At 39.8% G+C, this 18,328-nt stretch overlaps 1 protein-coding gene across 4 annotated transcripts in view; it reads right to left on the minus strand.

Moving 5' to 3' along the window:
- COL6A6 (collagen type VI alpha 6 chain) overlaps window positions 1-18,328 on the minus strand; it is a 136,959-nt gene that overhangs the window by 5,544 nt on the left and 113,087 nt on the right. For 2 of the 4 annotated variants that reach the window (XM_064588002.1, XM_045903803.2), the window contains 3 exons: window positions 15,821-15,917; window positions 12,342-13,013; window positions 9,199-9,292 (listed from right to left, as the gene is read on the minus strand). In XM_064588002.1, the coding sequence (XP_064444072.1) occupies window positions 9,199-9,292; window positions 12,342-13,013; window positions 15,821-15,917 (863 nt within the window). Of the gene's footprint in view, window positions 1-9,198; window positions 9,293-12,341; window positions 13,014-15,820; window positions 15,918-18,328 lie in introns of those variants that run through there. The other 2 variants (XR_010410559.1, XM_064588005.1) reach the window with 2 other exon arrangements.

An 18,328-nucleotide genomic window follows, 5' to 3' on the forward strand; every position in this document is an offset into this window, starting at 1 on the left:
CAGCTTCTACCTGTATTTCTCAAAATCTCACAGGGGAATGATCTAATTCTTATGCAAGTCATTCTGAGGCTTGGCAAGTCATCTTTATGGCCAGGCATCCTGCCTAGCAGGCATTCTCAGCTCCCTCAATTATGTGCTCAATTCTGCCTCACTTCTCTTGAAAGGCTCAGGCAGGGAGTTTCAGAAGCAGCTGTGTGGCTTGTTACCTTTTATTAGGGTCTTCGGTCACTTAGAGAAGGCCTGGGGTGTCCTAGGCTAAGGAACCATCAGGGAGCCCACTAACAGTGGTATGGATTTCATGTCTCAATTCCTGATGTCCCAGCCATTTCCTGTCATTTCCCTGTTTCGGATACATAGGAGAAGCTGAGCCTCCAGGATAGCTGGGCAATGTGAAGAAGGGGAAGAAACATCCTGTCAAAGAGTACTGTGAATCCCCTCCACTCATACTGATCTTTAGACAAAATGTATGGTAGGAATAGTTTCCAGAAATGTCTTTTAATTTGTATAGGCTGGCTTCAGTATCTGCCTTTGGTAGTTATGGCCAGCTCCATAATATGTGGCGCCCAGTGCAAATGCAAATGGGAAGCTCCTTTCCATGCTGCCAGACACCTGCAGCAGGGGGAGCCCTGCTCTTTGAGGACCGACTGCACGGGCCTGGTATAGGCCTGAGTTCAGGAAGCATTTGCTGCTGGACAGTTCCCTGCTTCCCAGCAAGGTAAGGAGATTTGAGGCAGAGGCTTCTCAGTTTCTGGAACTGGGGCATCTGGATTGAGAGTGCCTCTCTGGCCCTGATCACCACACAGAAATGAGGACACTGCACACTAAAAGTAGGCACACACTATCCAAGGCATTTGCCTAAGTGTGATTCCCATGGGCTGGTACACATTTGATTTTACTCAGATGTGGGGTGCACATGCGTGTGTGATAGTACAGCATGATTTTCCACTGAAACACTCTCCTAACTACAATTCTAATTAAAAAAAAAGAGGTAAGTAATGTTCATACATGCCAAAAATAGATATGTATATGATTAAGTTTTAAAAGAACTTTTGCCAGATTGGGATCATTCCCTGTATATTTTCAGACTACAATGCTTTGAAACTAGAACTCAATCACAAGAGGAAAGTCAGAAAGAACTCAAATACATGGAGGCTAAAGAGCATCCTACTAAAGAATGAATGGGTCAACCAGGAAATTAAAGAAGAATTAGAAAAATTCATGGAAACAAATGAAAATGAAAACACAACTATTCAAAATCTTTGGGATGCAGCAAAGGTGGTCCTAAGAGGAAAGTATATAGCAATACAAGCCTTTCTAAAGAAATAAGAAAGGTCTCAAATACACAACCCTACACCTAAAGGAGCTGGAGAAAGAACAGCAAATAAAGCCTAAACCCAGCAGGTGAAGAGAAATAATAAAGATCAGAGCAGAAATCAATGAAATAGAAACCAAAAGAACAGTAGAACAGATCAACGAAACTAGGAGCTGGTTCTTGAAAGAATTAATGAGATTGATAAACCTCTGGCCAGACTTATCAAAAAGAAAAGAGAAATGACCCAAATAAATAAAATCATGAATGAAAGAGGAGAGATCACAACCACCACCAAAGAAATACAAACATTTATAAGAACATATTATGAGCAACTATATGTCAGCAAATTAGATAATCTGGAAGAAATGGATGCATTCCAAGAAATGTATAAACTACCAAAACTGAACCAGGAAGAAATAGAAAACCTGAACAGACCCATAACCAGCAAGAAAATTGAAGCAGTAATCAAAAATCTCCCCAAGAGCCCAGGGCCAGATGGCTTCCCAGGGGAATTCTACCAAACATTTAAAGAATTAATACCTATTCCTCTGAAACTGTTCCAAAAAATAGAAATGGAAGGAAAACTCCCAAACTCATTTTATGAGGCCAGCATTACCTTGATCCCAAAACTGGACAAAGACCCCACCAAAAAGGAGAATTACAGACCAATATCCCTGATGAACATGGATGCAAAAATTCTCACCAAAATACTATCCAATAGTACATTAAAAGGATTATTCACCACGACCAAGTGGGATTTATTCCTGGGCTGCAAGTTTGGTTCAACATCTGCAAATCAATCAATGTGATACACTACATTAATAAAAGAAAGAACAAGAACCACATTGTACTCACAATAGATGCAGAAAAAGCATTTGACAAAGCACAGCATCCTTTCTTGATTAAAACTCTTCAGAGTGTAGGGATAGAGGGTACATACCTCAATATCATAAAAGCCATCTATGAAAAACCCACAGCAAATATCATTCTCAATGGGGAAAAACTGAGAGCTTTTTCCCTAAGGTCAGGAACACGGCAGGGATGTCCACTATCACCACTGCTATTCAACACAGTACTAGAAGTCCTAGCCTCAGCAATCAGACAACAAAAAGAAATAAAAGGCATCCAAATTAGCAAAGAAGTAGTCAAACTCTCACTCCTTGCAGATGATATGATACTTTATGTGGAAAACCCAAAAGACTCCACCCCAAAACTGCTAGAACTCATACAAGAATTCAGCAAAGTGGCAGGATATAAAATCAATGCACAGAAATCAGTTGCATTTCTATACACCAACAACAAAACAGAAGAAAGAGAAATTAAGGAGTCGATCCCATTTATAATTGCACCCCAAACCATAAGATACCTAGGAATAAATCTAAAGAGGCAAAAATCTGTACTCAGAAAACTGTAGAATACTCATGAAAGAAATTGAGGAAGACACAAAGAAATGGAAAAACATTCCATGCTCATGGATTGGAAGAACAAAGATTGTGAAAATGTCAATGCTACCTAGAGCAATCTACACATTTAATGCAATACCTATCAAAATACCATCCACTTTTTTCCAAGAAATGGAACAAATAATCCTAAAATTTGTATGGAACCAGAAAAGACCCCGAAAAGCCAGAGGAATGTTGAACAAGAAAAGCAAAGCCGGTGGCATCACAATTCCAGACTTCAAGCTCTATTACAAAGCTGTCTTCATCAAGACAGTATGGTACTGGCACGGAAACAGACACATAGATCAATGGAACAGAACAGAGGGCCCAGAAATGGACCCTCAACTCTATGGTCAACTAATCTTTGACAAAGCAGGGAAGAATGGCCAATGGAAAAAAGACAGTCTCTTCAACAAATGGTGTTGGGAAAATTGGACAGCCACATGCAGAAGAATGAAGCTGGACCATTTCCTTACACCACACACAAAAATAGACTCAAAATGGATGAAAGACCTAAATGTGAGACAGGAGTCCATCAAAATCCTAGAGGAGAACACAGGCAGCAACCTCTTTGACCTCAGCCACAGCAACTTCTTCCTGGAAACATCACCAAAGGCAAGGGAAGCAAGGGCAAAAATGAGCTATTGGGACTTCATCAAGATAAAAAGCTTTTGCACAGCAAAAGAAACCGTCAACAAAACCAAAGGACAACCGACAGAATGGGAGAAGATATTTGCAAATGACATATCAGATAAAGGGCTAGTATCCACAATCTATAAAGAACTTATCAAACTCAATACCCAAGGAACAAATAATCCAATCAAGAAATGGGCAGAAGACATGAACAGATACTTCTGCAAAGAAGACATCCAAATGGTCAACAGACACATGAAAAAGTGCTCAACATCACTCGGCATCAGGGAAATCCAAATCAAAACATCAATGAGATATGACCTCACACCAGTAAGAATGGCTAAAATTAACAAGTCAAAGAAGAAGAAGGTAGTGGGAGGGGAAGAATGAAGCGGGGGAGGGCGCCTGGGTGGCTCAGTTGGTTAAGCGACTGCCTTCGGCTCAGGTCATGATCCTGGAGTCCTGGGATCGAGTCCCGCATCGGGCTCCCTGCTCGGCAGGGAGTCTGCTTCTCCCTCTGACCCTCCTCCCTCTCATGCTCTCTCTCATTCTCTCTCTCTCAAATAAATAAATAAAATCTAAAAAAAAAAAAAAAAGAATGAAGTGGGGGAAATCGGACGGGTAGACGAACCATGAGAGATGATGGACTCTGAAAAACTGAGGGTTCTAGAAGGGGGGGGGAGGATGGGTTAGCCTGGTGGTGGGCATTGAGGAGGGCACATTCTGCATGGAGCACTGGGTGTTATGCACAAACAATGAATCATGGAACACTTCATCTAAAACTGATGATGTAATGTATGGGGATTAACATAAGAATAAAAAAAATAAAAAAAGTCAGGAAATGACAGATGTTGGCAAGGATGCAGAGAAAGGGGAACCCTCCTATACTGTTGGTGGGAGTGCAAGCTGGTGCAGCCACTCTGGAAAACAGTACGGAGGTTCCTCAAAAAGTTGAAAATAGAGCTGCCCTATGACCCAGGAATTGCACTACTGGGTATTTACCCCAAAGATACAAATGTAGTGATCTGAAGGGGTACATGCACCCCAACGTTTATAGCAGCAATGTCTACAATAGCTAAACTATGGAAAGAGCCAAGATGTCCATCAACAGATGAATGGATAAAGAAGATGTGGTATATATATATATAGTGGAATATTATGCAGCCATCAAAAACCCCCGAAATCTTGCCATTTGCAACAACGTGGATGGAACTAGAGGGTATTATGCTAAGCGAAATAAGTCAGTCAGAGAAAGACAAGTATCATATGATCTCACTGATATGGGGAATTCTTAATCTCAGGAAACAAACAGGGTTGCTGGAGTGGTGGGAGGTGGGAGGGATGGGGTGGCTGGATGATGGACATTGGGGAGGGTATGTGTTATGGTGAGTGTTGTGAATTGTGTATGACTGATGAATCACAGACCTGTACCTCTGAAATAATACATTATATGTTAAAAAAAAAAAAAAAGTAGGAAGGGGGTGGAAATCAGAGGGGGAGACGAACCATGAGAGACTATGGACTCTGAGAAACAAACTGAGGGTTTTAGAGGGCAGAGGGGTGAGGGGATAGGTTAGCCTGGTAATGGGTATTAAGGAGGGCACATAATTGGATGGAGCATTGGGTGTTATATGCAAACAATGAATCATGGAACACTACATCAAAAACTAATGAGGTAATGAATGGTGACTAACATAACAAAATAAAATTAAAAAAAAATAAAAACTTTGCCTTTATTGATACTCTTAAAAATACCGTAATTAAAAAATATTAAGTTCTACTTTGATTCCTTTCTTTGGGTATATATATATATATATATTTTTTTTTTCTTCTTCTATAATAGCTCAAGAGTGATATTTAGCTTTTAGAGTTACAAAATTTTCCCTAACACAAGAATTAAGACTATAAACTTTCCTAAATTATGACTTCTGACATATCCCATAAATTTTGACATATAACATCTTGATTATTATACAATTCTAAGTATTTTAAAGTTTTCATTATAATTTTTTACCTTATTTAGGAATGTGATTTTAATTTAAAAATGTATGGATTTTTTAAATGTTATTAATTTCTAACTTAATTGAATTCCGATCAGTTTGGATTGTATGACACTAGTTCTTAGAGCTTTGTTGACACCTGCTTGATAAGTTAAAAACTGCTCAACGAACACCTGGTTAAGTCTCCACCTTGATTCAACTAGTTGTTAATGTTACATGTGCTCTTCAGAATGTCTCATTTTTCTACGCAGGGTTCTAAATGAACCTATTAAATCAAGTTTGTTATTTATGATGAAATCTTTAATATCTTTACTCATTTTTGTCTGCCTGACTGATTATTCAAACTGGTGTACCGAAATCTCCAACTCTAATAATAGTTCGACGGCAATTTCTCCTTGTGGTTTTTCAATTTCTACTTTGTATATTTTAAGATTATTTTATTACCCTCTTAGAAATTTAGAATTGTTATATCTTCTTCATGAATTGAACACTTTGTCATCATGTAGTGGCTTTTTATCCCCATAATACTGTTTTGTTAAAGAGAATATGTTACCTGATATTAATGTTATATTCTAGCTTTATTGTTCTGGTTACTGGTAGGTTTGTATATATCACCTTCTGCATATAGCAGTATATATTATGTTTCCAGATTTTTTTTTAATTTGCCTGGTATATTTTTTCATAATTTTACTTCCAACTTTTCCATGTCCTTATTTTGCGGTTGTGTCTCTATAATTGAAAGCAAGTTATAGCTGGATTTTATTTTGTTTCTTAAGTCCATCTATCTCTATAACTGGCATGTTTAGTCGATATTTATTATGACTCCTGATATATTTAAATGGAATTGATTCTGCTGTTTTACTTTGTGCCTTCTACTTGTCCTCCCCCTGTTGCCTTTTTATTTAAAAAAATATTTATGTTCTTGTTTTTATTGCATTTTCCTGCACTACAGTTTTGGTAGTTAGCTACATTCCATTTTTTTTTCCACAGGTACCATCACAGTTTCTAATACATTTTTAAGGAAGTCTAAAGTTTTTCAGTAGCCAGCCCAAACAATTCAAATTCCTAGAGCCCTTAACTCCATTTACCTCCCCATGACATGTATTATTATTATTGTCCCATTTTTCAGTACTACCTTTTTTACCCTTCAGGCTCAACTTCATTTTTTTAAATAAAAGATTATTTTATTGTCCAATATATTTTCTCAAGTTTAAATAATATTAATATGTATAGTCTTAGTACAATAGTTTTTTTTCTGTTAAACCACCAGGTGCCTACAAATATCTTATTTTCATACCTTTGTTAACAAGTATGGCTTTTTTGTAACCCTACAAATTAGATATTACTATTGCTTAGAAATCTAACATTTAGGTCTTCCTAAATATTGTCAAGTTTTGATCATTTATTAGTGTTGCATCTCAGCCCTTCCTTCCATAGTCATTTTTATGTTCCTTGAAGTACATACTTTAGAAGTTCCTTTAGCAAAGGTCTTTGTGGTGAACTGTTTTTTGTTTATCCTAATTATCTTTGTTATACCATTATTTTTTAAAGTTGGTTTAAGTTGATAAAAATGTTCTTCCATTACTTTAAAAGTTCTTAACAGTTTTGTGGCTTCCACTATTGCTACTAATAATCCAGCTGCCAACCTAATTGTAGTTTCTTTGTAGATAATCTTCTCTTTCTTTCAGTCTGCCTTTTTATTTGGCTTGATGTCTGCATTCCCCTACGCCACGTCTAATGGCTCTTTTTATTTATCCTCCCTATTGTACCTTGTCTTTTCTTCATCTTTTAATTCATATCTTTGATAAGTTCTTGAAAATGACCATCTCTTGATGTACTTGAACATTATCTCATTTATTATTTCTATTTTATCTGATTTCAAGAACTCCAATTTGATATAGATCTTTCCATTCTGTTCTGTCTCTAAACTTCTTACATTTATCTTCTCTGCATTCTGAGTGATTTCTTCAGCTTTATTCTCCAGTTCACTGTGTTTCTCTTTAGATGTGTCTATTATTCTGTTTAATTCATCCACTGAGTTTTATTTTTTAATTCACAGAATCTTGTTAAGAACAAAACCATGAATAAATAAATACCTTTATACTTTTCACCTATTTGGTTCTCCAAATGTTACCATCTTGTTACTCTGTGTGTATACACACACACACACACACATATGCATACACACATCCATATATGCATATACACTCATATATGTGCATACACACACACATAAAACCCCATCCTATTTCCTTTTAGGGAAACCATCTGAAAATAGATTGCAGATATTATACATGTTACTTTTAAATACTTCAATATACCTATCTCAAGAACAAAAACATTCTCTCATATGAACATGATAGTATTACTACACATAAGGAAATTCACATGAATCAATAATATCTCCTGACATATTGTTCATACTCAAATTTCCCCAGTTGTCCACCAAAAGTCATTTATATGAGCTTTTTTTCTGACCTGGGATCCGGTCAAGTTTCACACCATTACATTTGATGGTTATGTCTCCTTAGTCTCTCCCATTTTAGAATAGTACCCCACAACCTCTTTGCTGCTCATGACGTTGAAACCTCTGACTAGGTCAGCTGTTCTGAAGAAAACCCCATATTCTGGAATTGTCTAATGGTTTCCTCACTATGAGACTTGGGTCAAACATTCCCTGCAAGAATCTTACATTCAAGGTGATGTATCTCCCCCTGCATCACCTCAGGAAGCACATAATGTCAAATCTTGGCCACAGTGGGAACTGCCAGATCTTACCATGTACATGCATATTTCCTTTCTTTGTAATTAATAAGTTAGTAATATGTGAATGGTCTGGGAGACTGTAAAATAGCCTGTTCCCAAACAACCTGTCACCCAGTGGTTTTAGCATTCTTTGATTCTCATCTGACTCCATTATTACACTGGAGATTACAAATTGGTGATTTTTAAAAAAAGATTTATTTATTCACAAGAGAGAGGACGTGCATGAGCAGGAGGGGCAGAGGAAGAGGGAGAGAGATTTCCGAGTAGACTGTGCGCTGAGCACAGAGCCCAACACAGGACTTAATCTCATGACTCTGAGATCACAACCTGAGCCAAAATCAAGAGTTGGACACTTAACCAACTGCCCCACCCAGGTGCCTCACAAATTGGTGATTTTTTAAGTCTACCATTTTCTTCTATATTTATTAGCTCCATACTTCTATAAAAAAGAACTTTTACTACCCTCCTCCCTTTTCGGATCTCTATATAGACTTGTGGACTTTAAAAATTCATTCTGTTATAATCCATTACCATTATTCTTTCTGATGTTAAACTGTCCAAAATCAGGCCAGTAGGAATCTTTTCACTCCTTTGTCCTTTTGACATGACACTGCTAGTTTTTTACTACTTCCTTGCTTTCCGGCATAATAAATCTTTGAGAGTCATATTGTACTTTCCCTGCTACAGTCTAGAATTAGCTTTTCTCTCTCCAAGAAACCCTGGTTCCTTTGGGGAATGATATTTAGAAACCACTATCTGGTCATTAATTATGCTCATTGCCACTCAAGTGTCCCATTGGTTGTTTTAGTTCCACATTTAGATTTTCCACTTTTAAAAAGTCTCTGGTTGTTTTTCACACCAACCTGGTCATTTTTTATTATCTCTTATTCCCCCAAATTATATTTTAATATTATGTACCTGTAGATTTTGTCCAAATAGGATGGAGGAGGAGGAAGAGGGAGAAAAGGAGGAGGAAGAAATTATAGAGAATGAGGAGAAGAAAGGGGGGCACATTATTTATCAAGTTCTCTCAAGCTGAAAATACCTTCGCCACTGCCGTGGGGGCTGCTTCAGATCTGTAGAGCTCAGTCTATTGCACTTCATTTTGAAGTTTATGGGTGGATATTTGTTGATTGCACCTAGGAAGAGAAAAGTCTGTGATGAGTCTCTTATTCATAACTATTAACATTACAGCAATCTGCTCTGCATGCAAAGTATCACTTCACTGCTTTCGATATTCATCAAAGGAAGATACCAACTAAGGTGGCCTACTGAGATGAGAGCAGGTTTCTCAGGGGAGTCTCTAAAACTGGGTTTGGAAAATACATCTCGGGCGCCTGGGTGGCTCAGTCGGTTAAGCGACTGCCTTCGGCTCAGGTCATGATCCTGGAGTCCCGGGATCGAGTCCTGCATTGGGCTCCCTGCTCAGCGGGGAGTCTTCTTCTCCCTCTGACCCTCCTCCCTCTCGTGCTCTCTCTCATTCTCTCTCGCAAATAAATAAATAAAATCTTTAAAAATATATATATATCTCTGCTGAATTTATAGGCAGAGCATTCAACTTATTTTTCAATAAGATGCCTTTAGCTGCTAAAGTTGGTCAACATTAGAGGAGATGTTAGGAGCTAGTCCTAAAGTCTGGTCTCTAATTGACATGAACTATTCAGAATAGTTATTTTTTATTTGCTCCTTTGCAATATCAAAATGCAAAGGGAAAGGGATATTCCCTTTGTGGTTTCTGTGTCATTAACAACAGTAAAAATAGTGCCATCTTGGGTTTAATTCATTAGTGGCTCACTTCATTTGGAAGGATATTGATTTTTTTATAATAACAAAGCATGCCCCTTCCCACAAAATTTAAACATTTAAAAGCCATTTTTGATGGGAAACTTCAAAAAATGTACCATTTATTTCCTTGAAGCATTAAATTGAACAGACTTGGTAAACACAATTAAATCTCTTCCTTAGTGATCAGGGTCATTAAATAGCAAGTTCGTCCTGGGTTGTGATATAGCACCGTCTCTAAAGCTGCTGTTGCAGAATGGACTGTGTGATTCTAGACTGAATGGCCCTAGACCGTGATGTTGTGCATTTTATTTCTTATCTGTCCTAGTTCTAAGCATCAGGTTGTCAGTTTTGTTTCTCTTAGAAAATGTGTTATTTCGGATGTGGACTGTGCTCGATGGCCACCTCGATCACAGCATGGTGTTAAATAAGAATCAGAGAGGGAGCTGCACTAGAATCCCCAGGAGGGCAGGGATGGTGTCTGTTTGGTCACTCCTTGGTACCCCCACAACCTGGGGCGCCTGGGTGGCTCTGTTGGTTAAGCATCTGACTTAGTTTTGGCTCAGGTCATGATCTCAGGGTCCTGAGACTGTGCCCTGTGTTGGACCCTGGGCTCAGCGCAGGGTTTGCTTGAGATTCTTCCCCCCCGCCCCGGCTCCTCCCCCATAGCTTGTGCTAAAATAAATAAATGTTTTTTTAAAAAAGATAGCCCCACACCCACACTGTGAGTGGTTCACAGTAGGTACCTGATACATATGCGTTGATGTTGAATGAGCATGAGTCTGTGGGCTTGCTATACGATTATGTTAAAGCCTTTTTCAACTTCTACTTTTACAATTGTATTTCAAAGACGGGAGATTTCTAGATCCTTAAGTTCTAGAAAAGTAGTGTATAATTGTGTCACAGTTACAGTTTTCTGAAAGCACTTTATATCTCTCTCACCTACACCAAGTAATTCTTAAAACATCTCTTTTCCTTTCCTTGGGTGGTAATGGGGTGTCATTTTTATCATATTCATACGATTTGACTAATTACCATGAAACACCACGAAGAATTTTGGGGGACTGAGGAAGGAAATTTCATCTTAAATGTTCTTTCAATTTTTTTTTGCCTCACAAGCAGTGTTTCTTTACAAGTTTCTCAGTCTTTCAAAGTGTTCTTTTGTTTTACCCTTACAAATGCCTTGTAATTACTTCTTTTCGGAATGATTCTTGGCCCCCTTTTTTTGCCCTTCTTTTTTCTAGCTCCTCTTTCTGATTTCCTATTCCAAAACACATCCACATAAATTTCATTCTAGGAGCTTGTTGCTCCAGTGTTTCTCAAACCATAACGTGCATGTGAATCACCTGGCAATTTGACAAAAATGCAGTTTCTGGTTCAGAATGTCTGGAGTAGGGCATGAAATTCTGCAATTTTCACGAGCTTCCAGGTAATGCTGATGATGTAGGTCCTAGACTCACATTTGGAGAAGCACAGGACTAGGGGACATGACATCAGTACCATCAACAATTTCCCAAGGCTCCTTAGACCTCACCTATAGGAATTAGTCCATCTTTGCAACCTTAACTGGTCTCACTGTGTAATGTCAGTGACAAGTTTGACACTCTATCAGAATCTCCTGTAAGCTACACTGGGTGTCCTTCAGCCTGTGTATTCACTTTTCTTTATCTGGACTCTAAGGGCTCATTCACCATGAGAATGTTCAGAAATCTGACGATTTTTCAACCTCCAGAGTCATAGTAGGACATGGCTTCTTTTTACCCATTCCATTGCATACAAAATGAATTGCCTACTTTCAAGGCAAAATTACTCCAAGAAATACAGTCCATGTTTCTTTTTTATGAGTACCAGTTACACTAATTGCTGGCATCATAAAAAGTCATCAACAAGGCTGAGAAAGTTTTGCAAGGATGTATCTTTCATTCTTACAGGTAAAATGATATCCCCTAATACCTCAAACTCTGCCTTTGGAACTTGTAAAAAAAGCAAAGCTGAGAATTGTTGAATTTTTCTTTGGCTCTCTCTTTTGGTGTGTTAACTGATGAAGCTTTCCATTGGAGGGCAGTGTGTTAATGTTACATGGCAAGGATTTCTACTTTATAGCTAAGATCCAGGTGGTGACTTTACACCCCCAGACTATATTGCTCTATGCAGACAGATGTGTGAGCAGCTGCTTGTTATGATTGCTTCTCCATAGGAACCAGAGGCATAAAAAATTTGAGCCAGAAAATTAAATGCTAGGAATCAGAGGTTTCCTCTCTCCACCATTACAAATTTTCCTTTCTGACCCTGCAGTGCCCTTGAAGACAGACATTTCCAAGAATCCATGTCAGTTCATCAACCCTTCTTTTGGGAATACCAAATAATACTCTTAATGTGTAAGAAAGAACAGATTTTATGACTTACGCCTGATTGAGTTTACAAAGGATTTCACAAACTTCACACTGTATCTGTGGTCAGGTTTATGAATTCGGCCAAGCTGGACCAAGTGGTGATCCAAAGGGTAGCTGGCTAGATCTTCTAGTTCCTTGTCATTCCAAGCAGGGCCAAGGGAAAACACAAATAGGGTATAACCTTGACATTTGGCTCTCAAGGATTCTTTCTTTAAGGTTTCCCTGTCCAAGTGACTGGTTTCCCCAGTGGATATTACAAATATGACTTTGTTTCTTCTCATATTGGGTGTATTTAAAAAGATATTGTCCAGGGTCCACTGTAAGGCATGACCAATGAAAGTGTCTCCATTTAGTTGTTGAACTGATTCTTCCAGGTGCCTCTTCATGAGGCGTTTACTATTGTAGGTGGTAAGGTTGAACTCAGTTCTAACAGGACTCTTCTGAGTATTGGGTAGGAAGTTGGGGGGAGCATGGCTTAATAGGGCCACCCGGTCTCCAGTGACAGAGGTCTCAGGCTCTGGGCTGATCTCAAAGTGATCTAACAGTGCTCCCAAAAAGTGTCTTATGTCTTCAAATTCAGCACTTCCCACATGCCGGGAGCTGTCCAGAAGGAAAGCAGCATCCATGTAAGACTGTGCAGGGGGTGGTTTGGCTTGATCGCAAAAAGCGTCTGGCTTGCATACATCTGCAGACCAAAAGTCACATAGGGCTACTAAAACAGACTGGACAGAAAAGATAGCATCTCAAATATTCTAACATTTGGAAACTGCATAATCTTTGATATTAAAATAATTACTAAATGACTTTGATATCAACAACAAAAGATTTCCTAGTCCATAGTTTGCATCTATATTTAAAACGTACAGATTTTACACCCAGTTGGTGTCTTGAATTCTGTTCACTAAGGCATTTGACTTTTAAAAATTAGGCTGCTTTCAACAGAAGCTTAATCTTCGCTGTATTTTAAGTTTATAAAGATTGAAGTAGACAGTTTATCTCGTATAAGAGTATACCTTATCATGACATAAAAGCTAATGATCTCTCTAGATAGACAAGATACAGGTTAAACCAATTGTCCTTATCATTATGCTCACACTATTCTACTATGAAATGTAGTATGCTTAAAAAGAGTGGGGAAAAAAAGCAATGAATTCTTTTACTTCAATTTAAATAAAGGTTTGTAACTCAATGTCCATCTGGGTGTGGACACTAAGGACAAAGCTATAGCTCATGTTTGTCTCTCCAGTGTGCTCATTAGTTGAAAGCTCAATATGTGTTTGTTAAATACATGAATATAAATATTGCATATTAGTAAGCTTTCATAAAATATGGGGTCATTTTAATAAATATGCATATCTCATTTATCAAAAGAATATGTAGTAATAAAACAGGAGTGAATTCCACTGAATCTGACCACAATGAATATTCAGAGGAATAAAAAAATTTGGAACTGGAAGGATCTTAGAGGTCACCTAATCTAATTTAACAGAAGAAACTGATGATAAGAGGGTAAAATCATTCTGCCAAACAATACGCAAGTGTTTCTAGAAGTTTCTACATATGAAGTCAGGGTTTATTGTGAGAGACAAGGCCATGCGGTGTGGCAGTGGGGAGGCCCCTTGGCCTAAGAGCCAGGATGCCTGAGCTCTGGTCTTACCTAAGTCACCACCGGGCCTCAATTCTGCACAGTTAGGTGGGTGGGTCAGATTCACCCAGAAAACCCTTCCTGGGCAAACCTCTGCAATCTTGACATTTTCAGTAATAGTTGCTGGTTAAGGCTGAGAACGCCTCTTTAAAAACTAAAGAGAAGAGAAATGGAATGACGAGCGTGTGGACAGCTGGTACTTAGATGTGTGCCTGGGGCAGGAATAAAAGCAGTCAGATGAAAGGTTGAAAACCAGAATGCAGATCTTTGGGGATGTAGCAAATTCACTTCAATCTTGCTCATGGACTCCATAAAGATGTGGCTTTGCACAAGCTATATTTCCCTTACAGAAATTCAGTACAATTTTATAACCACGTTTAATGGTCGAATGACAGAACAGTCACCTGTGTGCTAGGCAGTTCCTAAAATCAGAGACAGCAGGCTGCCCATTTGCTCAATTTTGTGGTGTTTTTTAATTGCAGGAAACGACAGCCAAAATATCTTCCCTTATATGCCCCAGAGACAAAACAAGGATTTAAGCCAAGAAATGGGGCCAAAATCTCTCCCCAGTCACACATGTACAACTTCTGACTGTAACATAAGTAACTGATGTGTCTGAAAGCCGTGCTGAGGCTGGGGTGGGAAGCCTCCCTCACAGCACAGTCAGCCACTGCCTTGAGTAGGAGGACCAGGGCCTAACCAACCCTGTGCTACTGAGGGGGACAGAAGGAGGGAGGGAGGCAGAGAAGGAAGGGAGAAGGTGGGGGGGGGAAGAGAGGAGAGAGTCTAATGAGTAGAGGGAAGCAGAGGGGGAGACAGAAAGAATAGAGGGGTGTCTGAAGCAATCCCACTTCTCAGAGTTACCACCTCCCTATGAGGTCACTTACATGGCAAGCATTAGCATCTCATTAATACACATGGAGAAGGAAAGGAATCAGTCATTTTCAAGACCAAATACCAAGTCCCAGAGAGAATAATGGGATCTTGGTTACTCATAAATGGCTGCGTTGTGAGGCCAGCCTTCTTGGGTCTCCTCTGGCTGTGCCGTCTGGGCAAATTATCTCATCTCTCTAAGCCCCATTTTTGTCATCTGTCAAGTGGAGCTAGTAATAGTTCAAATGTCTCAAGGTGATTGTAAGGGTGGGATGAGACAATGAGAAGAATGCTTGGAACAGAATACGCACAATAGCTTCAACATTAACTATCACCAGCACCACCACCAATGTTACCTAAAGCAATTAGAACAGTGCATGGTTCATAAGAAATGCCTGGCAACTGTTAGAAATCACACCCGCTGATGACTGCAGTGGCTTCCACTGTCTTCATAATTATTGGAACACTCAAATTACCAGCATACTCACCCACAGCTGCCTCTCTAGCTAGGCCTATAGATGGTGTATAAAACACGGCAATGGACAAACCAGCATGGTCAGTCTTTCTGATGCCTTTTTGCAATAGAAAATGCATGGATTTCCACTAATTCCCACTTGTACTATAAAGCATTTCTTGGGGGGTTGTGAACATTTGAGATTTAGAAGACACATAAATATACTTTATAGCAGGAAAACCTTGGCAATGAGTTTTTCTAATAATCGTTATTGTTTCCTGGAAGCTGCAGAAGCTTGGAGGGCCTGGAATGCAATCTCCTGCTTGGATGCCTGGGAGGAGCCCTGCTGGCTGGGGCTCCATCTGTGGACCATGCAGAATGAGGAAGTGAGGCCAGAGCCCCAGGGAAATCTTCCCAAGGCCACTAGTACCCCTGTTGCCAAGGTCCAGCCATTCCTGCCAACAGTGACTCAGTGTGTTTAACAGGCCTCATCAAATTATATTCTCTCCATGGATCTTACCATAGCAGAAAGTACACCGCTGGAGTCTCTCTAATGCTGGCGCGTAGTCGGTCCCGGATGGAACCATTATGAGTTGGAATGTGCCAGTGTCATCAATCTGTAAGAAGCAGAAGCAAGAAAAAGAACAGCTTAGTGGGTGGGGCTGCAGGAATCCCCCAGGATTGTTCAGAGCACTGAGATCTTTTGAGTACAACACTGCTCCTTCCAAAGAAGGTCATAGGGAAGCCTAGCGCGTGTCAGGGTGGCTAGGAGCCCTGTTTGGGTTTAAGCCCTGGTGTTCCCTTTAGCTGTAGGTCAGGTTTTTTTGTCTCTGTTTCCTCATCTACAAAATGGGATAATCACACTACAACCTAACAGGAATAGAGTGGGCATTAAATGGGTTAATAATTGAAATGCACGTACTGGCACAGGGTGGGTGCTGTGTGGGTCATTAGAGACCACAAAGCACTTTCCTATTCATTATCTCAACAAGTGAGTTTGTTCTTATGTGCATCATGCCCATTTTACAGATGAGGAAGCTGAAGCTCAAAGGAAGGTGAGAGGACTGATCAAAAGACAGTGGACATGGAAGCCATTGAAGGAAGAGGGTCAGAGGACATCCCCCCACACACACACACCCCAAGTCCCAGGGAACCAAGTGAAATCACAGAATGTACTTTACAACTGTCTCTGAGTTCCCATTATGAACCAGGCATGGAAGCTAGCTTTGCAGACCCAGATCCACATCCAGGGGCTCTCCTCTGAACAACTCCCAACACCTTCCAGCTCAGTCCCATTGTTAATAACCTCTCTGGGGAGTTTGAGGCTGGAGAGCAGGGATAAAATAGGGAGGCTTAAATAATGAAGAATAGTTAGCTTGTCAGTTAACAGATTCACAGATCTCTTGATGGCTGAGGGGAAGTTATAGGTACGGTCTTATCTAATGCCTAAGAGATGGGACAGACAACATTTCCCTACTCTTTCTCAGGAAAGTGTCCTTTGCATACTTTATCCATGAAGATAGGACTTGGGCAGCCGTGTTAAACTGTGTGTTTGGGCGGGGGGGACTCCATCCCTCTGCAGAGGAGATTGCACCAGGAATGGGAATCTGAGCCAATTGGATCCATTCTCTCAGGAATTTGGAACTGGGGTCCTGAGGGCAGTGAGTCCCTCTATGTTAGTGGTAAGCACTAATGAAGCTGTAGGCTGGCCATGTTCTAACTGAGGAGCAATGGGAAGGAAATGAGGGAAATGGGAAGGAGGAAAAGTGGTGGGGGCTTTCGCTAAGGCTTGTCTTTGTTTCTGCCCATCTTTTCTTCTGTGTTTGCCTTCATGACCTGGATGGGTTAGAGGGGGAGACTCAGAGGAAATATGTGGTAACTGAAGCTTTTGGCATGATTTCTAGGCAAAACATATAGAAAAAAGAATGGTTAGTGTCTGGGAAAGGCTGAGAAGAAAGAAAAAGAAAGGAGGGAAGGTGAGCATTGTTGTGGTATGAGAGAAAAAAAAAATGCTGTGATGATAGGGCAGTGGAGCTGGGACCGGGGTGGTGGTGACAAATAGGGACATTCCGCAGTGGAATACCAAGGTTTTCCAAGGTGGAATGCCAAGGTTTCCCATTAAACCCCCTTCCCATTTCAGCTGTCTCCAATCACAAGAATAATCTGTAATGTCAATATTATCCTTAATGTTTCTCTCATTTGCAATGTTAAACAGCAGAGTAAAAAGGAAAAAAAGGCTAGCTGAAAAAGAGATATCTCTTATAAGTCTATTAGAAATAGGGAGACCCAGTCTAAATTAGAATTCTTTATGGGAAGCAAGTAAAATTTCACCAGAAGTAAGAGGTAGTTGCCAAACACACTTAAAGGGGAAAACCTGGTGGCAAAACAAAGCTGAGATTGAGGTTTTTCCAGTCAAAAATGGCCTTCTGTTTCCGAAGGGATGAATAGCTCATCACTCAGTTGATACCATCATGAGAAATTCCCAAGAGGGAGGTCACAGTCCATGTGCTAAGGGAAATCAGTGCCAGTTGTCAGAACATCTGTTTCCAAATGCTGCTGCATGTGCCTGCATGGGGCCTGAATTTCACACTGGACTGCTGAACTCTCAGACGAATCAAGATTTAGAAACGCCATCATAATTATGAAACAAATAAGGGTTTTAAAATATGGCCTCCAAATAAAAATTCATTGTCACTAGATTTCTGAGTTCTGTTCCTGAAATAATAAACCACAGTTCCAGTGTAGGGAAGTACAACTGAACAGAATGGATAGAAGAAAGAAAAAGAGGACAAAAGGAGAAGTAGTAACATAATTTCCCTTCTGTAATGCCAGATATCAGTGGTGGGTTCTTACCAACTTGTATACATGCCTCTATTTTGAACCTTTCTAGACAATGCTGCTTCATTGCATCCTCTAATGGCAGCTCCATGAGGGTGCATCTTTTGGTTTTCCACTTTGGTGTCTCCACAGCCTAGGATAGCTCCTGGTATACACGAGGTGCTCACTAAGCATTTGCTGGATGAACGAA

This window comes from Mirounga angustirostris, unplaced genomic scaffold, assembly GCF_029215605.1.
Source record: "Mirounga angustirostris isolate CCGP_5_RB_7025 unplaced genomic scaffold, mMirAng1.0.hap1 SCAF_1, whole genome shotgun sequence".
NCBI lineage: Eukaryota > Metazoa > Chordata > Mammalia > Carnivora > Phocidae > Mirounga > Mirounga angustirostris.